Here is a 19305-nt window from a genome sequence, read left to right on the forward strand (position 1 = left end):
CGAGAGACCACCCGATGGTCATTTTTCTTTCTTTCTTCTTCTTATTATTATTTTTAAAAAATATATTTTATTGATTGTCCACAGAGAGGAAGGGAGAGGGATAGAGAGCTAGAAACATTGATGAGAGAGAAACATCGATCAGCTGCCTCCTGCACACCTCCCACTGGGGATGTGCCCGCAACCAAGGTACATGCCCTTGACCGGAATCGAACCTGGGACCCTTCAGTCCGCAGGCCGACGCTCTATCCACTGAACCAAACCAGTCAGGGCTATTATGTGTTTTGTTTTTTTTAAAATATATTTTATTGATTTCTTACAGAGAGGAAGGGAGAGGGATAGATAGTTAGAAACATCGATGAGAGAGAAACATCGATCAGCTGCCTCCTGCACACCTCCCACTGGGGATGTGCCCGCAACCAAGGTACATGCCCTTGACCGGAATCGAACCTGGGACCCTTCAGTCTGCAGGCCGACGCTCTATCCACTGAGCCAAACCAGTCAGGGCCTTTTTTATTATTTGTTAAAAATATATTTTTATTGATTTCAGAGAGGAAGGGAGAGGGAGAGAGAGAGAGAAACATCCATGATGAGAGAGAATCACGGATTGGCTGCCTCCTGCACGCCCCCCACCGGGAATCGAGCCTGCAACCTGGGTATGTGCCCTCGACTGGAATCGAACCTGGGACCCTTCAGTCCGCAGGCCGATGCTCTACCCACTGAGCCAAACCAGCTCACGCAGGGGTCCTCAAACTACGGCCCGCGGGCCACATGCGGCCCGCCGAGGACATCGATCCGGCCCGCCAGGTGCCGCTGCCTGTCCTGCTTAGCAGCCGACGCGTCCCGGGCCCGCAGTGCGCATAGGAATTTGTTCATAGTTTTTTTTTTAAACTGTAGTCCGGCCCTCCAACGGTCTGAGGGACAGTGAACTAGCCTCCTGTTTAAAAAGTTTGAGGACCCCTGAACTAGGGCTTTCCATTGATTTTGAGAGAGAGAGAGAGAGAGAGAGAGAGAGAGAGAGAGAGAGAGAGAGAAACATTGATGTGAGAGAGACTCAAGGCTGAGTCTCACCTTGTCCATCGGTTGCCTCCCACACACACCCCGACCAGGGCCGGGGATCGGACCTGCAACCAGGTGTGTGCTCTTGACCGGGAATCAAACCCCTGGCCCCGGGGTGCTTGGGGCCGGCGCCCTAACCACTGAGCAGCACCGGCCAGGGCTGGTGGTGGTGGTGGTGGGGGGGGGGTGGATCTGCGTCCAGGGAAGACTGGCATGGGGACAGTCCCTCCGGCTCCTGGTGGCAGGAGATAAGCGAGGCTCCTTGGAGCTGTGTGCAAGTCACTGCCGGGGGCACAGCGCCGGCCTGATAAGTCTCCATCAGGAAAGGCCGGCGGGCGGGCAGGGAAGGGAGGGGAGGGTGCTTCTCCCTCATCGCGTCCCGTGTCCCTGCTCCAGCCCCTCACAGGAGCTCAGGACCGGCCTGGAGCCATGTCCCCGTCTCGGGCTGCCCAGTCTGCCCTCTTCTGTCTCGGTGAGTCCGGAGGGGGACCCTGGGCGACGCTGAGGGGCAGGCCGTGGGGTACCAGGCTGATAGCTGTTTGAAAGTGGCACGCACAATGGGTTTCAGAGCGAGAGGCGAGCTGTGAGGCCCCCGGTTAGGTGGGTGGGACCCAGGGGGCTGACATGTCCGAGTTTTCCTCGTCTCTTCACGGCGCGGGCAGGCCATGAACAAAAGATGCTTGGTGTCGGCTTAAACCTGGTCCCACTACAACATCTTTAAAGAAAAATCCTCACACACCTGGGTTGCAGGTTCGATCCCCAGCCCCGGTCTGGACGTGTGTGGGAGGCAACCCATCGATGTGTCTTTCTCACATTGATGTCTCTCTCTCTCTCTCTCTCTCTCTCTCTCTCTCTCTCTCTCTCTCTCTCTCCCCCCTCCCCTTTTCCTCCCTCCCTTCCACTCTCTCTAAAAAGCAATGGAGCCTGCTGGTGTGGCTCCGTGGTTGAGCATCAACCCATGAACCAGGAGGTCCTGGTTCGATTCGGGTCAGGGCACATGCCCGGGTTGTGGGCTCGATCCCCAGTGGGGGGGCGGGGTGCAGGAGGCAGCCGATGGATGATTCTCTCTCCTTATGGATGTTTCTCTCTCTCTCTCCCTCTCCCTTCCTCTCTGCAATAAAAATAAATAAATATAAAAAAATAAAAAGCAATGGGAAAAATATCGTGGGTGAGGATTAACAACAACCAAAAAGGGAAACCCTGTCCACAACACTCCCCCTCAACCTCCCCTCCCCCGGCCGCTGCCAACCATGACTCTATCAGGGGTCCTCACACTTTTTAAACAGGGGGCCAGGTCCCTGTCCCTCAGACCGTTGGAGGGCCGGACTATAGTTTAAAAAAAAAAAACTATGAACAAATTCCTATGCGCACTGCGGGCCCGGGACGCGTCGGCTGCTAAGCAGCACAGGCAGCGGCACCCGGCGGGCCGGATCCATGTCCTCGGCGGGCCGCATGTGGCCCACGGGCCGTCGTTTGAGGACCCCTGCGTCCTGTCACTGGACAGATGGCAGCTGTCTGCACAGGGAACGTAGAGGCCCGTCATTTACCCCACCCCAGGGCCTCACTACCCCACCCTAGTCCCAGCCCCTGGAGACCCTGAGTTTACCACAACCATCTTCCCCCATTTCACCCGCTTCGAGCCCATCATGTCAGCTTCCCTCACTTCCGTTAGGGGCCTGTGTGTCTTCCAAAACAATGCCGACCCGAGGTCCCCACGGGAAGTGCGGGTCCCGGACGCCCTAGCCCTGGGTCCTTTCCTTCTGTCCCCAGGGCTGTGTCTGCGGCAGGTGATACAGGCTCAGGATGGTGAGAGGGGACCCCTCCTCTGGGCGAGCGGGCAGGGTGGGAGGGAGGGCCCGGGGCTCGGCTGACCCCCCCCCCCCCGGCCCTCCGCTTGCTTCCCTCCCAGATCCACTGCCCACGCCCACCCTCCAGGCCCTGCCCAGCCCCCTGGTGCCCCTGGACAAGCCGGTGACCCTCCGCTGCCAGGGGCCCCCCGGCGCGGACCTGTACCGCCTGGAGAAGCTGAGGTCCGGGAAGTATGAGGACCAGGCCACCCTCTACATCCCGGCCATGAAGCAGACTTCTGCCGGGCTGTACCGCTGCTCCTACCAGAACGGCAGTCGCTGGTCCCCGCCCAGCGAGCAGCTGAAGCTGGTGGCCACGGGTAACCGGACGGGCGGACAGACGGACGGACGGATGGACGGATGGATGGACGGACAGGACGGGGCGGGCTGTGGCTCGATGTGCGGCCTCACGGCTGATGGTGCTCAGTTCTGGGCTCGAAGCGGGTGAAATGGGGGAAGATGGTTGTGTTAAACTCAGGGTCTCCAGGGGCTGGGACTAGGGTGGGGTAGTGAGGCCCCGGGCTTGCGTGCTAAATTTTGGGGAGGTGCCCGCGCCCCCCCTAATTCAGCTATCAAGGTAAATGATATGTTAGTGCAATAGCTGCTGACAAAGGCCATGTGACGCTCGGCCGGCGTGGCTCCGCGGTGGAGCGTGGACTTATGAACCAGGAGGTCACGGTTCGATTGCTGGTCAAGGGCACGTGCCCGGGTTGCAGGCTCAATGCCCAGTGGGGGGCGTGCAGGAGGCAGCCCATCCATGATTCTCTCTCACCATGGATGTTTCTATCTCTCTCTCTCTCCATTACCCTTCCTCTCTGAAATAATAATAATAAAAAAATTAGTGACGCTCACCCGGGGTGGCCCCGTCCTGTGCACATACCTAGATTTCGGGTTCAGTCCCCACTTGGGGCAGGTACGGAAGGCAACCGATGGATGTTCCTCTCTCACATTGATGTCTCTCTCTCTCTCTCTCTCTCGCTCTCCCTTTCCTTCTCTCTCCCTCCCTCCAGTGAGGATTTAAAAAAAAATCAGTGAACTCAGCCAGTCAGAGAGAGACAAGTACCAGGTGATCTCACTCATACGTGGAATCTAATGAACAAAATGAACTAACAAGCAAAATTGAGACAGACTCATACGCTAGAGAGAGAGCAGGCTGCCCGCTGGTGTGTGTGTGTGTGTGTGTGTGTGTGAAGGGCTTGAGCAAAAAAGAAAAAGAAAAAGAGAAAAAGGCATGGACAGGGACCACAGTGTGGTGATTGCCAGGGGGAGGGGAGGAGAGGGGAGGGGAGGAGGGCATAGGGGGATACATGGTGATGGAAGGCGATGTGACTTGGGGTGGTGAACACACCACACAGTGTGCAGGTGATGTGTTGTGTGGAATGGTGCACCTGAAACCTGTATAATTTCATTAACCAGTGTCACCCCAATAACCAGCATCACCCCAATAACCAGTGTCACCCCAATAACCGGTGTCACCCCAATAACTGGTGTCACCCAATAACCAGTGTCACCCCAATAACCGGTGTCACCCCAATAACCGGTGTCACCCAATAACCAGTGTCACCCCAATAACCGGTGTCACCCCAATAACCAGCATCACCCCAATAACCAGTGTCACCCCAATAACTGGTGTCACCCCAATAACTGGTGTCACCCCAATAACCAGTGTCACCCCAATAACTGGTGTCACCCCAATAACCGGTGTCACCCCAATAACTGGTGTCACCCAATAACCGGTGTCACCCCAATAACCGGTGTCACCCAATAACCGGTGTCACCCAATAACTGGTGTCACCCCAATAACCAGTGCCACCCCAATAACTGGTGTCACCCCAATAACCGGTGTCACCCCAATAACTGGTGTCACCCCAATGCATTCAATAAGAAGGAACAAACAAACACAAAAGAAATAGTTGCCCGTTGGACAAAGGTGTAGCCACAGTGATGTTTAACTTTCTTTTGTTTTTGTTTTTGGTTAATCTTTACCCAAGGATCTTTTCCCATTGATTTTGAGAGAGAGAGAGAGAGAGAGAGAGAGAGAGCGAGAGCGAGAGCGAGAGAGAGAGAGAGAGATGGGAGAGACACAAGGTTGCCTCTTGCATGCACCCTGACCAGACAGCAGGGCCGGGGGATCCAGCCTACAACTGAGGTACGTGCCCTTGACCTGACTCAAACCCGGGACCCTTCAGTCTGAGGGCTGCTGACTCTGTCCCCTGAGCCAAACTGGCCAGGGCTATGATGTTTAACTTTGTACATTTGAAAAAAAAAACACATTATGTTTTTATTGATTTCAGAGAGCGGAAGGGAAAGGGAGAGAGAGAGAGAGAGAGAGAGAAAGAGAGAGAGAGAGAGAGAGAGAGAGAGAGAGAGAGAGACTCCTGCTCGCCCCCTTCTGGCGATCAAGCTGACAATGCGGGCGGGTGGCGTGACTGGGAATCAAACTGGTGACCTCTCGGCAGGGGACGATGCTCGGCCAACCCAGCCACACGGCGGGGCAGCGGCTGCCGTCTTTGTGACCAGAGTTCTTCTGTTCCCAGGAATTTATGACAAGCCCACGCTCACCGCCCAGCCCGGCCCGGCGGTGTCCCCTGGAGGGGACGTGACCCTCCAGTGCCGGAGCAAATACGGTTTTGACCAGTACGCCCTGTACAAGAGGGGGGACACTGGACACTACAAGGGCCCCGAGCGCTGGTACCGGGCCGACTTCCCCATCATCACGGTGACGGCCGCCCACAGCGGGACCTACCGGTGCTACAGCTATTCCAGCAGCTCCCCGTACCTGTGGTCCGCCCCCAGCGACCCCCTGGAGCTCGTGGTCACGGGTAAGGGGGTTCTGGCCAGCCCTTCCTTCCTCTGTCTTCGCAGACCCTGATGCCAGCCAGCTCCCAGGGGAGGGACCCAGAGGTGCAAAGGGTGGACTTGATGCCAACACCAGAGTTTCTTCTCTCCCAGGAGTCTTTTAGGTTTAAAATATATTTTTATGGATTTCAGAGAGGAAGGGAGAGGGAGAGAGAGAGAGAAACATCAATGAGGAGAGAGAATCATGGATTGGCTGCCTCCTGCACGCCCCACACTGGAGATCGAGCCGGCAACCCTGGGCTTGACCGGGAATGGAACCGTGATCTCCAGGTTCATAGGTTGACACTCAACCACTGAGCCACACCGGCCAGGCTCTTTATTATTTTACTAGAGGCCAGGTGCATGGATTCATGCACCAGTGGGGTCCCTCAGCCTGGCTTGCACCCTCTTGCAATCTGGGACCCCTCAGGGGATGTCAGACTGCCGGTTTGGGCCCGATCCCCTGGCCTGCGGGGATCGGGCCGAAACTGGCAGTCGGACATCCCCCAGGGATGTAGTAGTGTGCAAAGCAGCAGGCGGCCAGGGAGGAGCCTGAGCCTGGGCCAGGTGCCCGCAGATCCCGCGCATCCTGGCCCCGCTGTGCCTGCCGCTACCGCTTGGTAGCGCTGCCGTGGAGGCTGGAGAGGCTCACAGCTGTGCGCGCCAGCTGTGAGCCCGGTATCTGGTGCCCGACAGTCAGCTGAGTGGTGCTCCCTCCGTGGGAGTGCACTGACCACCAGGGGGCAGCTCCTGCATTGAGTGTCTGCCCCCTGGTGGTCAGTGTGCGTCATAGGGACTGGTTATTCGGTCATTCAGGCTTTCATATATATACTAGAGGCCCGGTGCACAAAATTCGTGCATGGGGAGGGGTGTCCCTCAGCCCAGCCTACACCCTCTCCAATTCGGGACCCCTTGGGGGATGTCTGACTACTGGTTTAGGCCCCGCTTGCAATCTGGGACTGCTGGCTCCTAATTGCACCTGCCTGCCTGTCTGAATGCCCTAACTGCTCTCCCCTGCTGGCCTGATTGCCCCTAACTGCTCCCCTGCCTGTCTGAATGCCCCTAACTGCTCTCTCCTGCCGGCCCGATTGCCCCTAACCACCTTTGCCTTGGCCCTCACCACCATGGCTTGTCCAGAAGGACGACCAGAAGATGTCTGGTCAACCCGGTCTAATTAGCATATTACCCTTTTATTAGTATAGAGATAATCAGATTGTTGACAGTAGTATTATAGGTGTCCCCCCTTTGCTCCCCTCCTCCCAGCCCCTGCTTTTCCCCTAGGTCTTCCCCACCCTATTATCTACGTCCCTGGGCTATGTATAGGTACATATGCATATAAGTTCTTTTTTTAAAAAAATATATTTTATTGATATTTTACAGAGAGGAAGGGAGAGGAATAGAGAGCTAGAAACATCGATGAGAGAGAAACACCGATCAGCTGCCTCCTGCACACCTCCCACTGGGGATGTGCCCGCAACCAAGGTACATGCCCTTGACCGGAATCGAACCCGGGACCCTTCAGTCCGCAGGCCGATGCTCTATCCACTGAGCCAAACCGGTTTTGGCTGCATATAAGTTCTTATGTTAATCTCGTCCAGTCTCCCCCTCCTGCCTCCCAGATCTGTCCGTCTGTTCCATGCACCCAGGCCTCTGGACCCATTTTGTCCATCAGTTTATGTTGTTCGTTCGATTCCACAAACGAGTGAGATCGTACGGCATTGCCTTTCTCCGAAGGGCTTATTTCACTGAGCACAACGCTGTCCAGGTTAGGGGTGCCTTTGAAATGCTACTTAACGACGGCGATGTGAGATTTGTGTTCATTTTCCAGGCGAGGGATGTGGGTGGCACACGTGTTTTTGCTCAGAAAACACAGCGAACAGGCCACAGAAGTCCCTCTTTTTCTGATTCCTCAGGGACCTCCGGGACACCCAGCCAGTCGCCCACAGAAGCACCTTCCTCTACAACACGTAAGTCCTGAGGGGTTCACCCTGGTGTCTGGGGTCCAAGGCACGTGGACCCCCTCTTTTCCATCCTCACCTGATTTTTACAGGGAGGGAGGGAGAGAGGGAGAGAGAGAGAGAAACATTGATTGCTTGCCCTGACCAGGGATCCAACCCACAACTTAGGCACGTGCCCTGACTGGGAATCAAACCTACTTCTTGGTGCATGGGACGATGCTCCAACCAACGGAGCCACACCAGCCAGGGCCATTGGTCAATTCTTTTTATTATTTATTTATTAAAAAAATTTTTTTTTATTGATTTCAGAGAGGAAGGGAGAGGGAGAGAGAGATAGAAACATCAATGATGAGAGAGAATCATTGATCAGCTGCCTTCATGCAACCAGGCATGTGCCCTTGACCGGAATCGAACCCAGGACCCTTCAGTCCACAGGCCGATGCTCTGTCCACTGAGCCAAACTGGCCAGGGATATTTATTTTTTAAACATATTTTATGGATTTTTCACGGAGAGGTAGGGAGAGGGATAGAGAGTTAGAAACATCGATGGGAGAGAAACATCGATCAGCCAACTCCTGCACACCTCCCACTGGGGATGTGCCCGCAACCAAGGTACATGCCCTTGACCGGAAATGAACCTGGGACCCTTCAGTCCGCAGGCCGACGCTCTATCCACTGAGCCACACCAGTTAGGGCCCTTGGTCGATTCTTGTATGTGCCCTGACTGGGGACCAAACCCACAATCTTGGAGTATCAGGACGATGCTCTAACCAACTGAGCCACACCAGCCAGGGCCATTACTAGTTTAATTTTCACATCGACGGGGTAGAGGAGATGGCCCCATTCCTTTACCCTTCCCTTAAAAAACCCAAAACTTTATTGTTGAAAGTATTACAGATGTCCCCTCTCCCCGCCCGGTTGACCCCTTCTAGCCCACACCTGCCCATGCCCTGGATCTTCACCACAATACCGTCTACTACATCCATGGGTGGTGCATATATGCATGCAAGGTCTTTGGTTACCTTCTTCCCACCCACCCACCTTCCCTGAGATTCGACAGTCTATTCCATGCTTCTATGTTCTTCCTTTTTACAATTTTATTATTTTTGTCTCAGCGCCATCTAGGGACACCACCACCTTTTCAGGGGGGCCAGGCTCTACGACTGGTGAGTAAGGGGTTCTCTCTGGACCTTTCTTCTCCCTACCTGTGTCTCTTATTTTTCCTGATTTTTTAAAGTCTTTATTGTTGAAAGTATTACATATGTTCCCTTCCCCCCGCCATCTACCCCCTCCAGCCCACCCCCAACTCCGCCCCAGGCTCTCACCACCCCACTGCCTGTGTCCATGGGTTATGCATCCAAGTTCTTCGGCTAATCTCTTCCTATCCACCCACCCACCCACTCCCGCCTTCCCTCTGATATTCGACAGTTTTTTATTTTTTATTCCAGAGCCTTCTAGGGACACCACCATCTTTTCAGGGGGGCCAGACTCTACAACGGGTGAGTAAAGGGGTCCTCCTCTCTGGACCTTCCTTCTCCCCACCCCCGTGTCTTTATCTAAAGCTCACTGCTTTCCCTATACAGAAGCGATAGCTCTGGGATCTTGGGCCCCGATACACCCAGTGTGAAGGGGAAGGGAAGTAATAGTATATGGAACTCAGACTGGGGAAGGTTGAAGTCTTCTAGAGGATCAGAGTAAGATCCATTCCATCTCCACCCCTTAGAGCATTTTCTTCCACAATCCGCCAAATAGCCGGGGAGTGTCTGTGTAGGGGGCGGGTTGCATCCGAGGCCTGATGATCAAAGAGGTTATATTCAGGGAACTGGGCTTATCTGACCCTGGGGGAGAGGGGAGGGACCCTCCAGGACGGAGGTTGGCATCCCAGCTCGCAGAGAGTAATAGGACCTCAGGTGAGGGAGAAGCCCACGACGGGGTGCCCGATTCTCTTCATTCCCCAGGCCTCACCCATCAGGACTACACCAAGGGGAACCTGGTCCGGATATGCCTCGGGGCTGCGATTCTCATACTCCTGGTGGGCATCCTGGTAGAAGACTGGCACAGCCGGAAGAAATTCCCGCTGCGCTGGGTCCCGGCTGTCCACAGGCCACTCCCGCCCCTCCCACAGGCCCCAAAGTCCCAGAGTGGTCAGGACGGGGGTCGACCAGCTGGCCATCCCCAAGGTTTGCCACCATCAGAACCTCAAGACGTGGTTGTATCAAAGAGGTCATGAGAGCAGTGAGGGGACTTGGTGTGTGTGTGTGTGTGTGTGTGTGTGTGTGTGTATGTATGTATATGTGTGTGTGTCTTCTTGGTGCTCCATTCAGTGTCTATTTGGTTTTCTGATTGCGTCTCAGCCTTTAAGGTCAAGTGCACTTGGCTTTCTGTTGATTAACCAAAGAACTTATCTACACTAATAAAAGAGAAACATGCAAATTGACCATCACTGCACTATGCCCACCAGCCAATCAGGAGGGAATATACAAATTAGGACAAATATGGCGGCCACCCAGCTGCTCCAGGCGCGGAGTGGCTGGGCGGGGCAGGACGCCTGCTATGAGAGGGAGGGTGGTGGGGGTCGTGGCGCGAAGGGATCTACAGGAGCGGCACTCCGGCCACAGCAAAGACAAAGATGGCAGACTCTGGCCAGAGCGAAGGCCTGGGTCCCGGGTGCCAGAGGAAAACTGGTGCCGGAAGCCAAGGGAAGGAAGGCCTAGTGCACGAATCTCTTCATGCAACGGGCCTCTAGTTTGCATATATGCATTGCTCATAGACACAGACAATAGGGTGCTGAAAGGCTGGGCGGGAACTGGGTGAAGAGGAGCAATGGGGCGGGGTGGGGGGAATGGAGGACACCTGTAAGACTCTCAAAAATAAGGTTAAAAAAAAAAAAAAGAGAACTCGCTCTGTTTGGGACAGAAAAGAATCGAACCAGCAACCCATCCGTTCACTAGCCAATGCTCTATCCACTGAGCCAAACCGGCTAGGGCTAGTCAGTGATGTCTGGCACACTGAGGCTCTTACACCTTCCTCACAGCAACATCATACTTCCCCCCCTTTTTTTCCCCAAATGTTTTCATTGATTTTTTTAGATAGAGAAAATGGAGAGGAGGATAGAAACATGGATTAGAGAGAAATATCGATTGGCTGCCCCCTGAACACCCCTCTCCTGGGGATGGAGCCCACCACCCACCTGGGCATGTGCCCTGACTGGGATTCGAACCAGTGACCTCCGGACGCTCCATCTACTGAGCCACTGGCCGAGCTTCCCTCTTTCTTCAGCCTTCTCTCCGGTGGCTCCTGGATGGACCTCTGCGTCTGGCCTGACTCCGTTAATGAATACAACCTCCTCCACCAGTGCTTTCCCCTTTATTTCTCTGGATAAACTCGTGATGGGGGCAGCTCATCGTAACAGGATTAAGTGACACGTGCGTGTGTTTTGTGTAAGCGGGAGGGTGCCACCAAGGGTCAGAGCCCATCGGGTCCAGCAACTACTGTCGCTGAGCGGGCTCACGGGAAGCTCACCCTCGCCTCGAAGATCTGTGGGGACAATGGGACAATGAATGACTGGGGCGAGGGGAGGGGGGCGGGGAGGATTCAGAAAATAAAGTCCGCAGAAGAAGGTCTGTTATTTCTGGGCTCCTCGTGGTCCCTCTCAATGGTCAGTTTGGGGTTGCCCTCTTCGATTTCTTCCAGCAGCTTCTGGATTTGGGCATCAGAACGATCGATCTTCAACCTGGTGGTACAATGGGGGGGCGAGGGGGGGGAAATCGAAGGTTTCTTGTGGCTTCAAGGAGACTCATTCCAGACCCCCCACCCGCCCGCACGTCTCATGCGTGAGGGATTTTCAGTGAAGGGACCACCTTTATGCTGCCAAGTAGAGTTCATAAAGCCGCTGGCTAGCTTTGGGTGCTCGGAGGTTCGTGGGTGATTTTTCACGTCCTCCTTGGTGTGAGAGATGGAACTGACGAATGTGCCTGAGACATGGCTCTAACACCTATCGGCTCCATACCTCACTCTGTCGACGTCTGCTGCGTAGGTGGGCCCAGGATGAGACAGACAAACTCAAGCCAGACCAGCTTTTTTACCCCCCTTTGGTGACATGATGCTATCTCATGACCATGCTTTTTAAATTTTATTTTATTAATCCTTACCTGAGGGTATTTTTTCCATTGATTTTTTTAGTGAGAGAGGAAGGGAGGGAGGGGAGAGAGGGAGAGGAAGGGGAGAGAGGGAGAGGGAGAGGGAGAAGAAGGAGAGGGAGAAGAAGGAGAGGGAGAAGAAGGAGAGGGAGAAGAAGGAGAGGGAGAAGAAGGAGAGGGAGAAGAAGGAGAGGGAGAAGAAGGAGAGGGAGAAGAAGGAGAGGGAGAAGAAGGAGAGGGAGAAGAAGGAGAGGGAGAGGGAGAAGAAGGAGAAAGAGAAGGAGAGGGAGAGGGAGAGGGAGAGGGAGAGACATCAGTATGAGAGAGACACATTGATTGGTTGCCTCCCGCACACGCCCCAACCTGGGCCAAGGATCAAACCTGCAACCCAGGCACATGCCCTTAACTGGCAATCATACCTGAGACCCTTCAGTGATGCCATAACCACTGAGCCACACCACCAAGGGCTAACCCTGCTTTCTTTAACCTCTGATGATTGACAGCGGCCCCATTTCTAAGATTCACCCCTTGGTAAATATGGTAACGACCAAGCCCGAAACCCTGGGCATGTCCCCTGACTGGGAATCGAACCGTGACCTCCTGGTTTATGGGTCTAATCAAGAGAAGGAAATCGACAGACAATTATCTGGTGACCGAACATCAATGGATTAAAACTGAATGTCAGCGACATACGTGCCTACAAGGAATCCTGTCATGGGTGCTCCCCTAAAATCTACAATCGTGGCGCAAACACTGGGTCATAGGAGGGGCATACCTGAGCTTCTGGAGAGGGCAACTCGGAAGTTTCAGGACATCACCCAGCATCTTTATCCCGCTGTACTCCAAGGAATTCTGGCCCAGGTCCAGACTGACGAGGCGCTGGGTGCTGCTAAGGGCCGACGAGAGGTCTATACAACTAAAAGGGGTAATGGCACACCCCCATAACCTGTAGGCAAAACACAAAAATCCATCCATTCATTCATTCATTCATTCATTCAACCAGGGCTTATTGATACCGTCCCATATGCCAGGTACACTGTAGGGTGCTGGGGATCCAACAGTGACCCACACGAGTCTCCTCCCTCCGTGTTTGGCAATAGGGAACAGAGCAATGACTCTAGTGCCGTGGTCGGCAAACTGCGGCTCGTGAGCCACATGCAGCTCTTTGGCCCCTTGAGTGTGGCTCTTCCACAAAATACCACAGCCTGGGCGAGTCTATGTTGAAGAAGTGGCATTAGAAGAAGTTTAAGTTTAAAAAATTTGGCTCTCCAAAGAAATTTCAATCATTGTCCTGTTGATATTTGGCTCTGTTGACGAATGAGTTTGCCGACCACTGATCTAGTGTGTCATATACTACAAGTCCAACATGAAAGAGGGTGATGAAGCAAAAGGGGTGGAGGAAGAAGCTGGGGGTGCTCACTGCAATGGCTGAGGAAGACCTGAAGGGTTACAGAGAATGAGCCGTTCGGAGAGCTGGAGGAGAAGCCTTCCAGGCAGAGCAATAGCTTGTGCAAAGGTCCTGAGGTTGCATCTGCTTGTTAGCATGTAAAGCAACATCAAGGCAGTCACGGTGAGTGAGCCAGGAAGGGCTGTAGGTGATGGAGGACTGCAGGTGGGGTCACAGAGAAGAGGGGGCCAGCTCGAAGAAGGCCCTTAGGTCTTGGTACACTTAGGATTTTACTCGGAAGGAGATGGGGAAGCACTGAGGGTGTTGATCAGGAGGGTGAGAAAAATTACACCTTAGAAGGCAGTCATATGGTTGGTTGGAAAACTGAAGGGGACAAAAAAGGCAGGATTCAGACTGATTTGAAAACTCTACCACAACCCACATGTTACCAGTATGTGTGAGGGGGTAGAGAACAGATCTAGATATCTAGAAGGGGGGTAGCATGATTTCAACAAGGATTCCATTCGATACTTGAACTTACTGATTCCAGAGGGAGAAAGGAAAGGAAAGGGTGGGGGGAGGGAGGAGAGAGAGAGAGAGAGACACAGAGAGAGAGAGACTGAGAGATTTGTTGTTCTACTTATTCATGCATTCATTCGCCGATTCTTGTATGTGCTGGGGATTGAACCTGCAACATTGGCATACAGAAGACAATGCTCTAACCAACTGAGCCACCCAGCCAGGTTTATACTAGAGGCCTTTTAAAATACTTAATTGATTAAAAAATATCCTTGCCCTAACTGGTTTGGCTCAGTGGATAGAGCCTCGGCCTGTGGACTCAAGGGTCCTAGGTTCGATTCCGGTCAAGGGCATGTACCTTGGTTGTGGGCACATCCCCAGTGGGAGGTGTGCAGGAGGCAGCTGATGGATGTTTCTCTCTCATCGATGTTTCTAACTCTCTATCCCTCTCCCTTCCTCTCTGTAAAAAAGCAATAAAATATTTTTAAAAAGCAATAAAATATATTAAAAAAATATCCTTGTTGTTGAAAGCATGACATAAGCTCCTCTTCCCCTCCCATGGACCGCTTCTAGCCCGCCTGCCTCCACCCCAGCCTTTACCCCCCTCCAATCCTTTTTATTATGAGCACATAGCACAATAACATGCCTACATATCTCAATATCGTCAGCAATAGAGCCGGGGGTTGGGGAGGGAGCGTGCCACATGGATATTTCATTTCAGATGCAGATTCAAGTACAAAAACCACGAACTGACCATAGACACCTTAGGTGACACAGGGGTTTCTTCAGGGCCTCACACAGAAACTTCACCCCGGTGATCCCGATGTGGTTCAGCCCCAGGTCCAAGTGCGTGAGGCTGGAGCTTCCCTGCAGGAGCGCGGAGAGGGTGATGCAGCCGTCACTGGTTATGTTGCAGTGGAACAGCCTGGAGATCGGGCGCAGGAAGGGAGGAAAAAACAAACAAAACTGTTAGTCCTTACGGGTGCGACGCAACCAAACCATGATCGACAAGCTCAAGCCACGGGGCGATTTATTTTTAAAATATTTTTATTGATTTCAGAGAGGGGGAGAGAGAGAGAGAGAGAGAGAGAGAGAGAGAGAGAGAGAGAGAGAGAGAGAGAGAGAGAGAAACATCAATGATGAGAGAGAATCATGGATCGGCTGCCTCCTGCACACCTGCTACTGGGGATCGAGCCCGCAACCCAGGCATGTGCCCTTGACCGGAATCGAACCCGGGGCCCTTCAGTCGGCAGGCCGACGCTCTATCCACTGAGCCAAGCCTGCCAGGGTGACTTATTTTAGTCATTATTTATTTTTTTAAAAAATATATTTTATTGATTTTAGAGAGGAAGGGAGAGGGAGAGAGAGATATAAACATCAATGATGAGAGAGAATCATGGATCGGCTGCCTCCTGCACGCCCCCTACTGGGGATCGAGCCTGCAACCCAGGCATGTGCCCTTGGCTGGAATCAAACCTGGGACCCTTCAGTCCGCAGGCCGACGCTCTATCCATTGAGCCAAACCAACCAGGGCTTAGTCGTTATTATTTATTTATTTTTAAGAACTGAATTTCTTGGGCGCGATATTGGTTAATAAAATTATGCAGGTTTTGGACATACAATTCTTTTTTTATTTTTTATTTATTTATTTTTTTTAATATATTTTATTGATATTTCACAGAGAGGAAGGGAGAGGGATAGAGAGCTAGAAACATCGATGAGAGAGAAACATCGATCAGCTGCCTCCTGCACACCTCCCACTGAGGATGTGCCCGCAACCCAGGTACATGCCCTTGACCGGAATCGAACCCGGGACCTTTCAGTCCGCAGGCCGACGCTCTATCCACTGAGCCAAACCGGTTTCGGCCAATTCTTTTTTTTAATAAAAAATATTTTTATTGATTTCAGAGAGGAAGGGAGAGGCGAGAGAGAGATAGAAACATCAATGTTGAGAGAGAATCATGGATCAGCTGCCTCCTGCATGCCCCCTACTGGGGATCGAGCTAGCAACCCGGGCATGTGCCCTTGACTGGAATTGAACTTGGGACCCTGCAGTTCACAGGCTGACGCTCTATCCACTGAGCCAAACCAGCGAGGGCTGGACATACAATTCTACAACACCTCATCTGTACATTGTATTGTGTGTTCACCACTCAAAGACACGTCTCCTTCCATCACCATTTATCACCCCTTTACTCTCTTCTAACTCCCCCCAGCTCCCCTCTGGCACTCACCAAACTGTTGTCTGTGTCCATGAGTCTTTTTTTTTCTTCTTTGCTTAATCCCTTAGCCCTTCTCACCCAGCCCCCAGCCCCCTCCCCTCTGACAGCTGTCCATCTGTTCTCTGTATCCGGGTGTCTGACTCCACTCTGTGAGTTTATTTTGTTCTTTTGATTTGTGTTGTTTTAAGCTCCTTAGTTTGGGGTCATTTGTTACAGACGCCCTGGGAAATCAGGACAGCTGGTCTGTATGGTTTCTACTCTAACCACGGGGCAAAGAATTCCAACCCTTCCGTGGTCTGCCATCTTCTACTAGGGCAGTGTTCTCAACCTCTACAGCGACCCACAGGTTGAGAACTGCTAGCAGGGTCGCCTAAGACCATCGGAAAACACAGACATTTACATTACAATTCATAACAGTAGCAAAATGACAGTTATGAAGTAGCAACGAAAATAATTTTATGGTTGGGGATCACCACAACATGAGGAACTGTATTAAAGGGTCGCGGCATTAGAAAGGTTGAGAACCACTGGGTTAGAACATCATCTCAATACACCCATGTTGCTGGCTCGATCCCTGGTCAGGGCACATACAAGAATCAATGAATGCATAAATAAGTGGAACACTTTCTTTCTCCTTCTCTCTAAAATAAAAACATTAAAAAAAATCAAACCTAGAAGTCAGCTACATCCCCAAATTCCTGTAGAACATTAATACCATTTGTACTTTTTTCCCTAACACCCTTTCCCCACGTCTCACCAGATCTAACCATCAACATCACACTTAGTCAGAGAAATGATTAAGTCCAGCTGGAATCCAACACACACACACACACACACACACACACACACACACACACCATATAACACACACAGACACACACAAAGAGACATACACAAAGAGACACACAGACACATACATAGACACACACACACCATACAACACACACACACAGACACACACACAGACACACACAGAGACACACAGACACACACAGACACACACACAGGGACACACACACAGAGACACACACACAGAGACACACACACAGAGACACACACACAGAGACACAGACACACACACACAGACACACACACAGACACACACACAGACACACACACAGACACACACACACAGACACACACAAAGAGACACACAGACACACACACAGACACACACACACAGACACACACACAGAGAGACACAGACACACACACACAGACACACACACAGACACACACAGACACACACACAGACACACACACACAGACACACACACAGACAGACAGACACACACAAAGAGACACACACAAAGAGACACACACACAGACACACACAGAGACACACACAGAGACACACACACAGACACACACACACACACAGGGACACACACACAGACACACACACACAGGGACACACACAGGGACACACACAGACACACACATAGACACACACACAGACACACACAGACACACACAGACAGACACACACACAGACACACACACAGACAGACACACACACACAAAGAGACACACACAAAGAGACACACACACAGACAGACAGACACACACACACAAAGAGACACACACAAAGAGACACACACACAGACAGACAGACACACACACACAAAGAGACACACACAAAGAGACACACACAGACAGACAGACACACACACACAGGGACACACATAGACACACACACAGACACACACACAGACACACACACACAGGGACACACATAGACACACACACAGACACACACATAGACACACACACACAGACACACACAGACACACACAGACAGACACACACACAGACACACACACATAGACACACACACATATAGACACACACACATATAGACACACACACATATAGACACACACACATATAGACACACACACATATAGACACACACACACACACACAGACACACACACACACAGACACACACAGCCAGTGGGGACTTACACCAGGGTCTGTAGCTGACATTCGGGGTAGCTCAAGCCCTCACACAGAAGTCTCACCCCGTGGTCCCCAAGGTCGTTCTTGGCCAAGCACAGGTGTGTCAGCCTCTGGTTGACCATCAAAGTGGAAGAGAGCTCCTTGCAATAGGCGGCTGTGAGGTGACAGTTTTCCAACCTGTGGTAGGGGGAAGCACCACACACACCCACGGTCAGATGGTGAGGACGTTCCCGGAGCCCAACCTTCTCGGCTGAGAGCTCTCCTTGTTCACCCCCCACTCTCTCCACGATCACGTAGGTGATCACAGTCACGAAGAGACGGGAGCGAGAGAAGAGTGAGGCGCACGGGACCAAAGTGTCTATCTACCTCAGTAGGTGGCCCAGCAAATATGGGCGTTACCGTCGCTCTTCTCTGCGTGGTCTCAGATCTAAAAAAAGAAATGAAGATGCCCCGCGGGAGGAGGAGACACTCACGACAACCTCTGTAGGATGCACTTGGGGTGTCTCAAAGTCATGTACAGCAGCTTGGCGCCCTCGTCCTGGAACTCACTGGCCGTGAGGTTCAAGCACGTGAGGGAATGGTTCGTCTCGAGGGAGGCGGCGAGATCGGCCCACTGCTGGGCGGTGGCAGAACAAGACACCAACCTGCAGGAGATATGGGAGGACGTCACCCTTGAGAACCAAACCCTGGACCGTGGCCCCCCGTCTCATTCCTCACTCTACTCCGTGATGTGAGACGCTGGACCACACGGTCTGGAGTCGTGGTTGTCACAGTGTGGTCCCAGGACCACCTGCATCACCACCGTTTGGCAACCGGCTGGAAGTGGAAAACGCCAGAAACGCTGGGTGTAGGGTCCAGTGATCTGTGTTTTCAGGTGTCCTGCAATCATCACCTGGAAGATGAGTTAACGCAAATTCTTGGGTCATATATGCAGAACCTGATTGAGAAGATCTTGGTGGAACCCAAGAATTTGGATTTTGAGAAGTTCCCAGGGAGCCCTGGCTGGGTGGCTCAGTTGGTTAGAGCGTTGTCCCGATATTGCCAAGGTTGAGTGTTTGATTCCCTGGTCAAGGAATCAATTGATGAGTGTATAAATAAGTGGAACAACAAATCAATGTTTCTCTCTCTTCCTCTCCTCCTTCCTTTCTCTCTCTCTAAAAAAAAAAAATCAATAAAAAAATAAAAAAATGGCACCCACATTCAATTCCTGGAAATGAATATTCTTTTTTTAAAAATATATTTTATTGATTTTTTTACAGAGAGGAAGGTAGAGGGAGAGGTATAGAGAGTTAGAAACATCAATGAGAGATAATCATCGATCAGCTGCCTCCTGCACACTCCCTACGAGGAATGTGCCCACAACCAAGGTACATGCCC

General features: G+C 52.3%; 2 protein-coding genes across 2 annotated transcripts in view; one reads left to right on the forward strand and one right to left on the reverse strand.

Moving 5' to 3' along the window:
* Positions 1-1388: 1388 nt before the first annotated feature.
* On the forward strand, positions 1389-10577 carry GP6 (glycoprotein VI platelet). Its single transcript, XM_080643351.1, has 8 exons — positions 1389-1528; positions 2827-2862; positions 2966-3223; positions 5441-5725; positions 7655-7708; positions 8815-8865; positions 9148-9198; positions 9658-10577. The coding sequence occupies exons 1-8, from the start codon at positions 1486-1488 to the stop codon at positions 9927-9929; spliced, it is 1050 nt and encodes a 349-aa protein (XP_080499477.1). The 5' UTR covers positions 1389-1485; the 3' UTR covers positions 9930-10577.
* A 716-nt stretch (positions 10578-11293) lies between these two features.
* NLRP2 (NLR family pyrin domain containing 2) overlaps positions 11294-19305 on the reverse strand; it is a gene marked incomplete at both ends in the record, with an annotated part of 22028 nt that continues 14016 nt past the window's right edge. Inside the window, 5 exons of the mRNA XM_080644058.1 lie at positions 11294-11432; positions 12614-12784; positions 14499-14669; positions 17935-18105; positions 18402-18572. Of these exons, the coding sequence (XP_080500184.1) occupies positions 11294-11432; positions 12614-12784; positions 14499-14669; positions 17935-18105; positions 18402-18572 (823 nt within the window). The remainder of the gene's footprint in view (positions 11433-12613; positions 12785-14498; positions 14670-17934; positions 18106-18401; positions 18573-19305) is intronic.

Source organism: Plecotus auritus (genome assembly GCF_963455305.1).
Source record: "Plecotus auritus genome assembly, chromosome: 10".
Classification (NCBI taxonomy): Eukaryota; Metazoa; Chordata; class Mammalia; order Chiroptera; family Vespertilionidae; genus Plecotus; species Plecotus auritus.

Coding starts and splice junctions, on each gene's coding strand:
- GP6 (XM_080643351.1), top strand. CDS start 1,486: ATGTCCCCGTCTCGGGCTGCCCAGTCTGCCCTCTTCTGTCTCG. Junction 2,863..2,965: donor GGTGATACAGGCTCAGGATG/GTGAGAGGGGAC, acceptor CTTCCCTCCCAG/ATCCACTGCCCACGCCCACC. Junction 3,224..5,440: donor GCTGAAGCTGGTGGCCACGG/GTAACCGGACGG, acceptor TTCTGTTCCCAG/GAATTTATGACAAGCCCACG.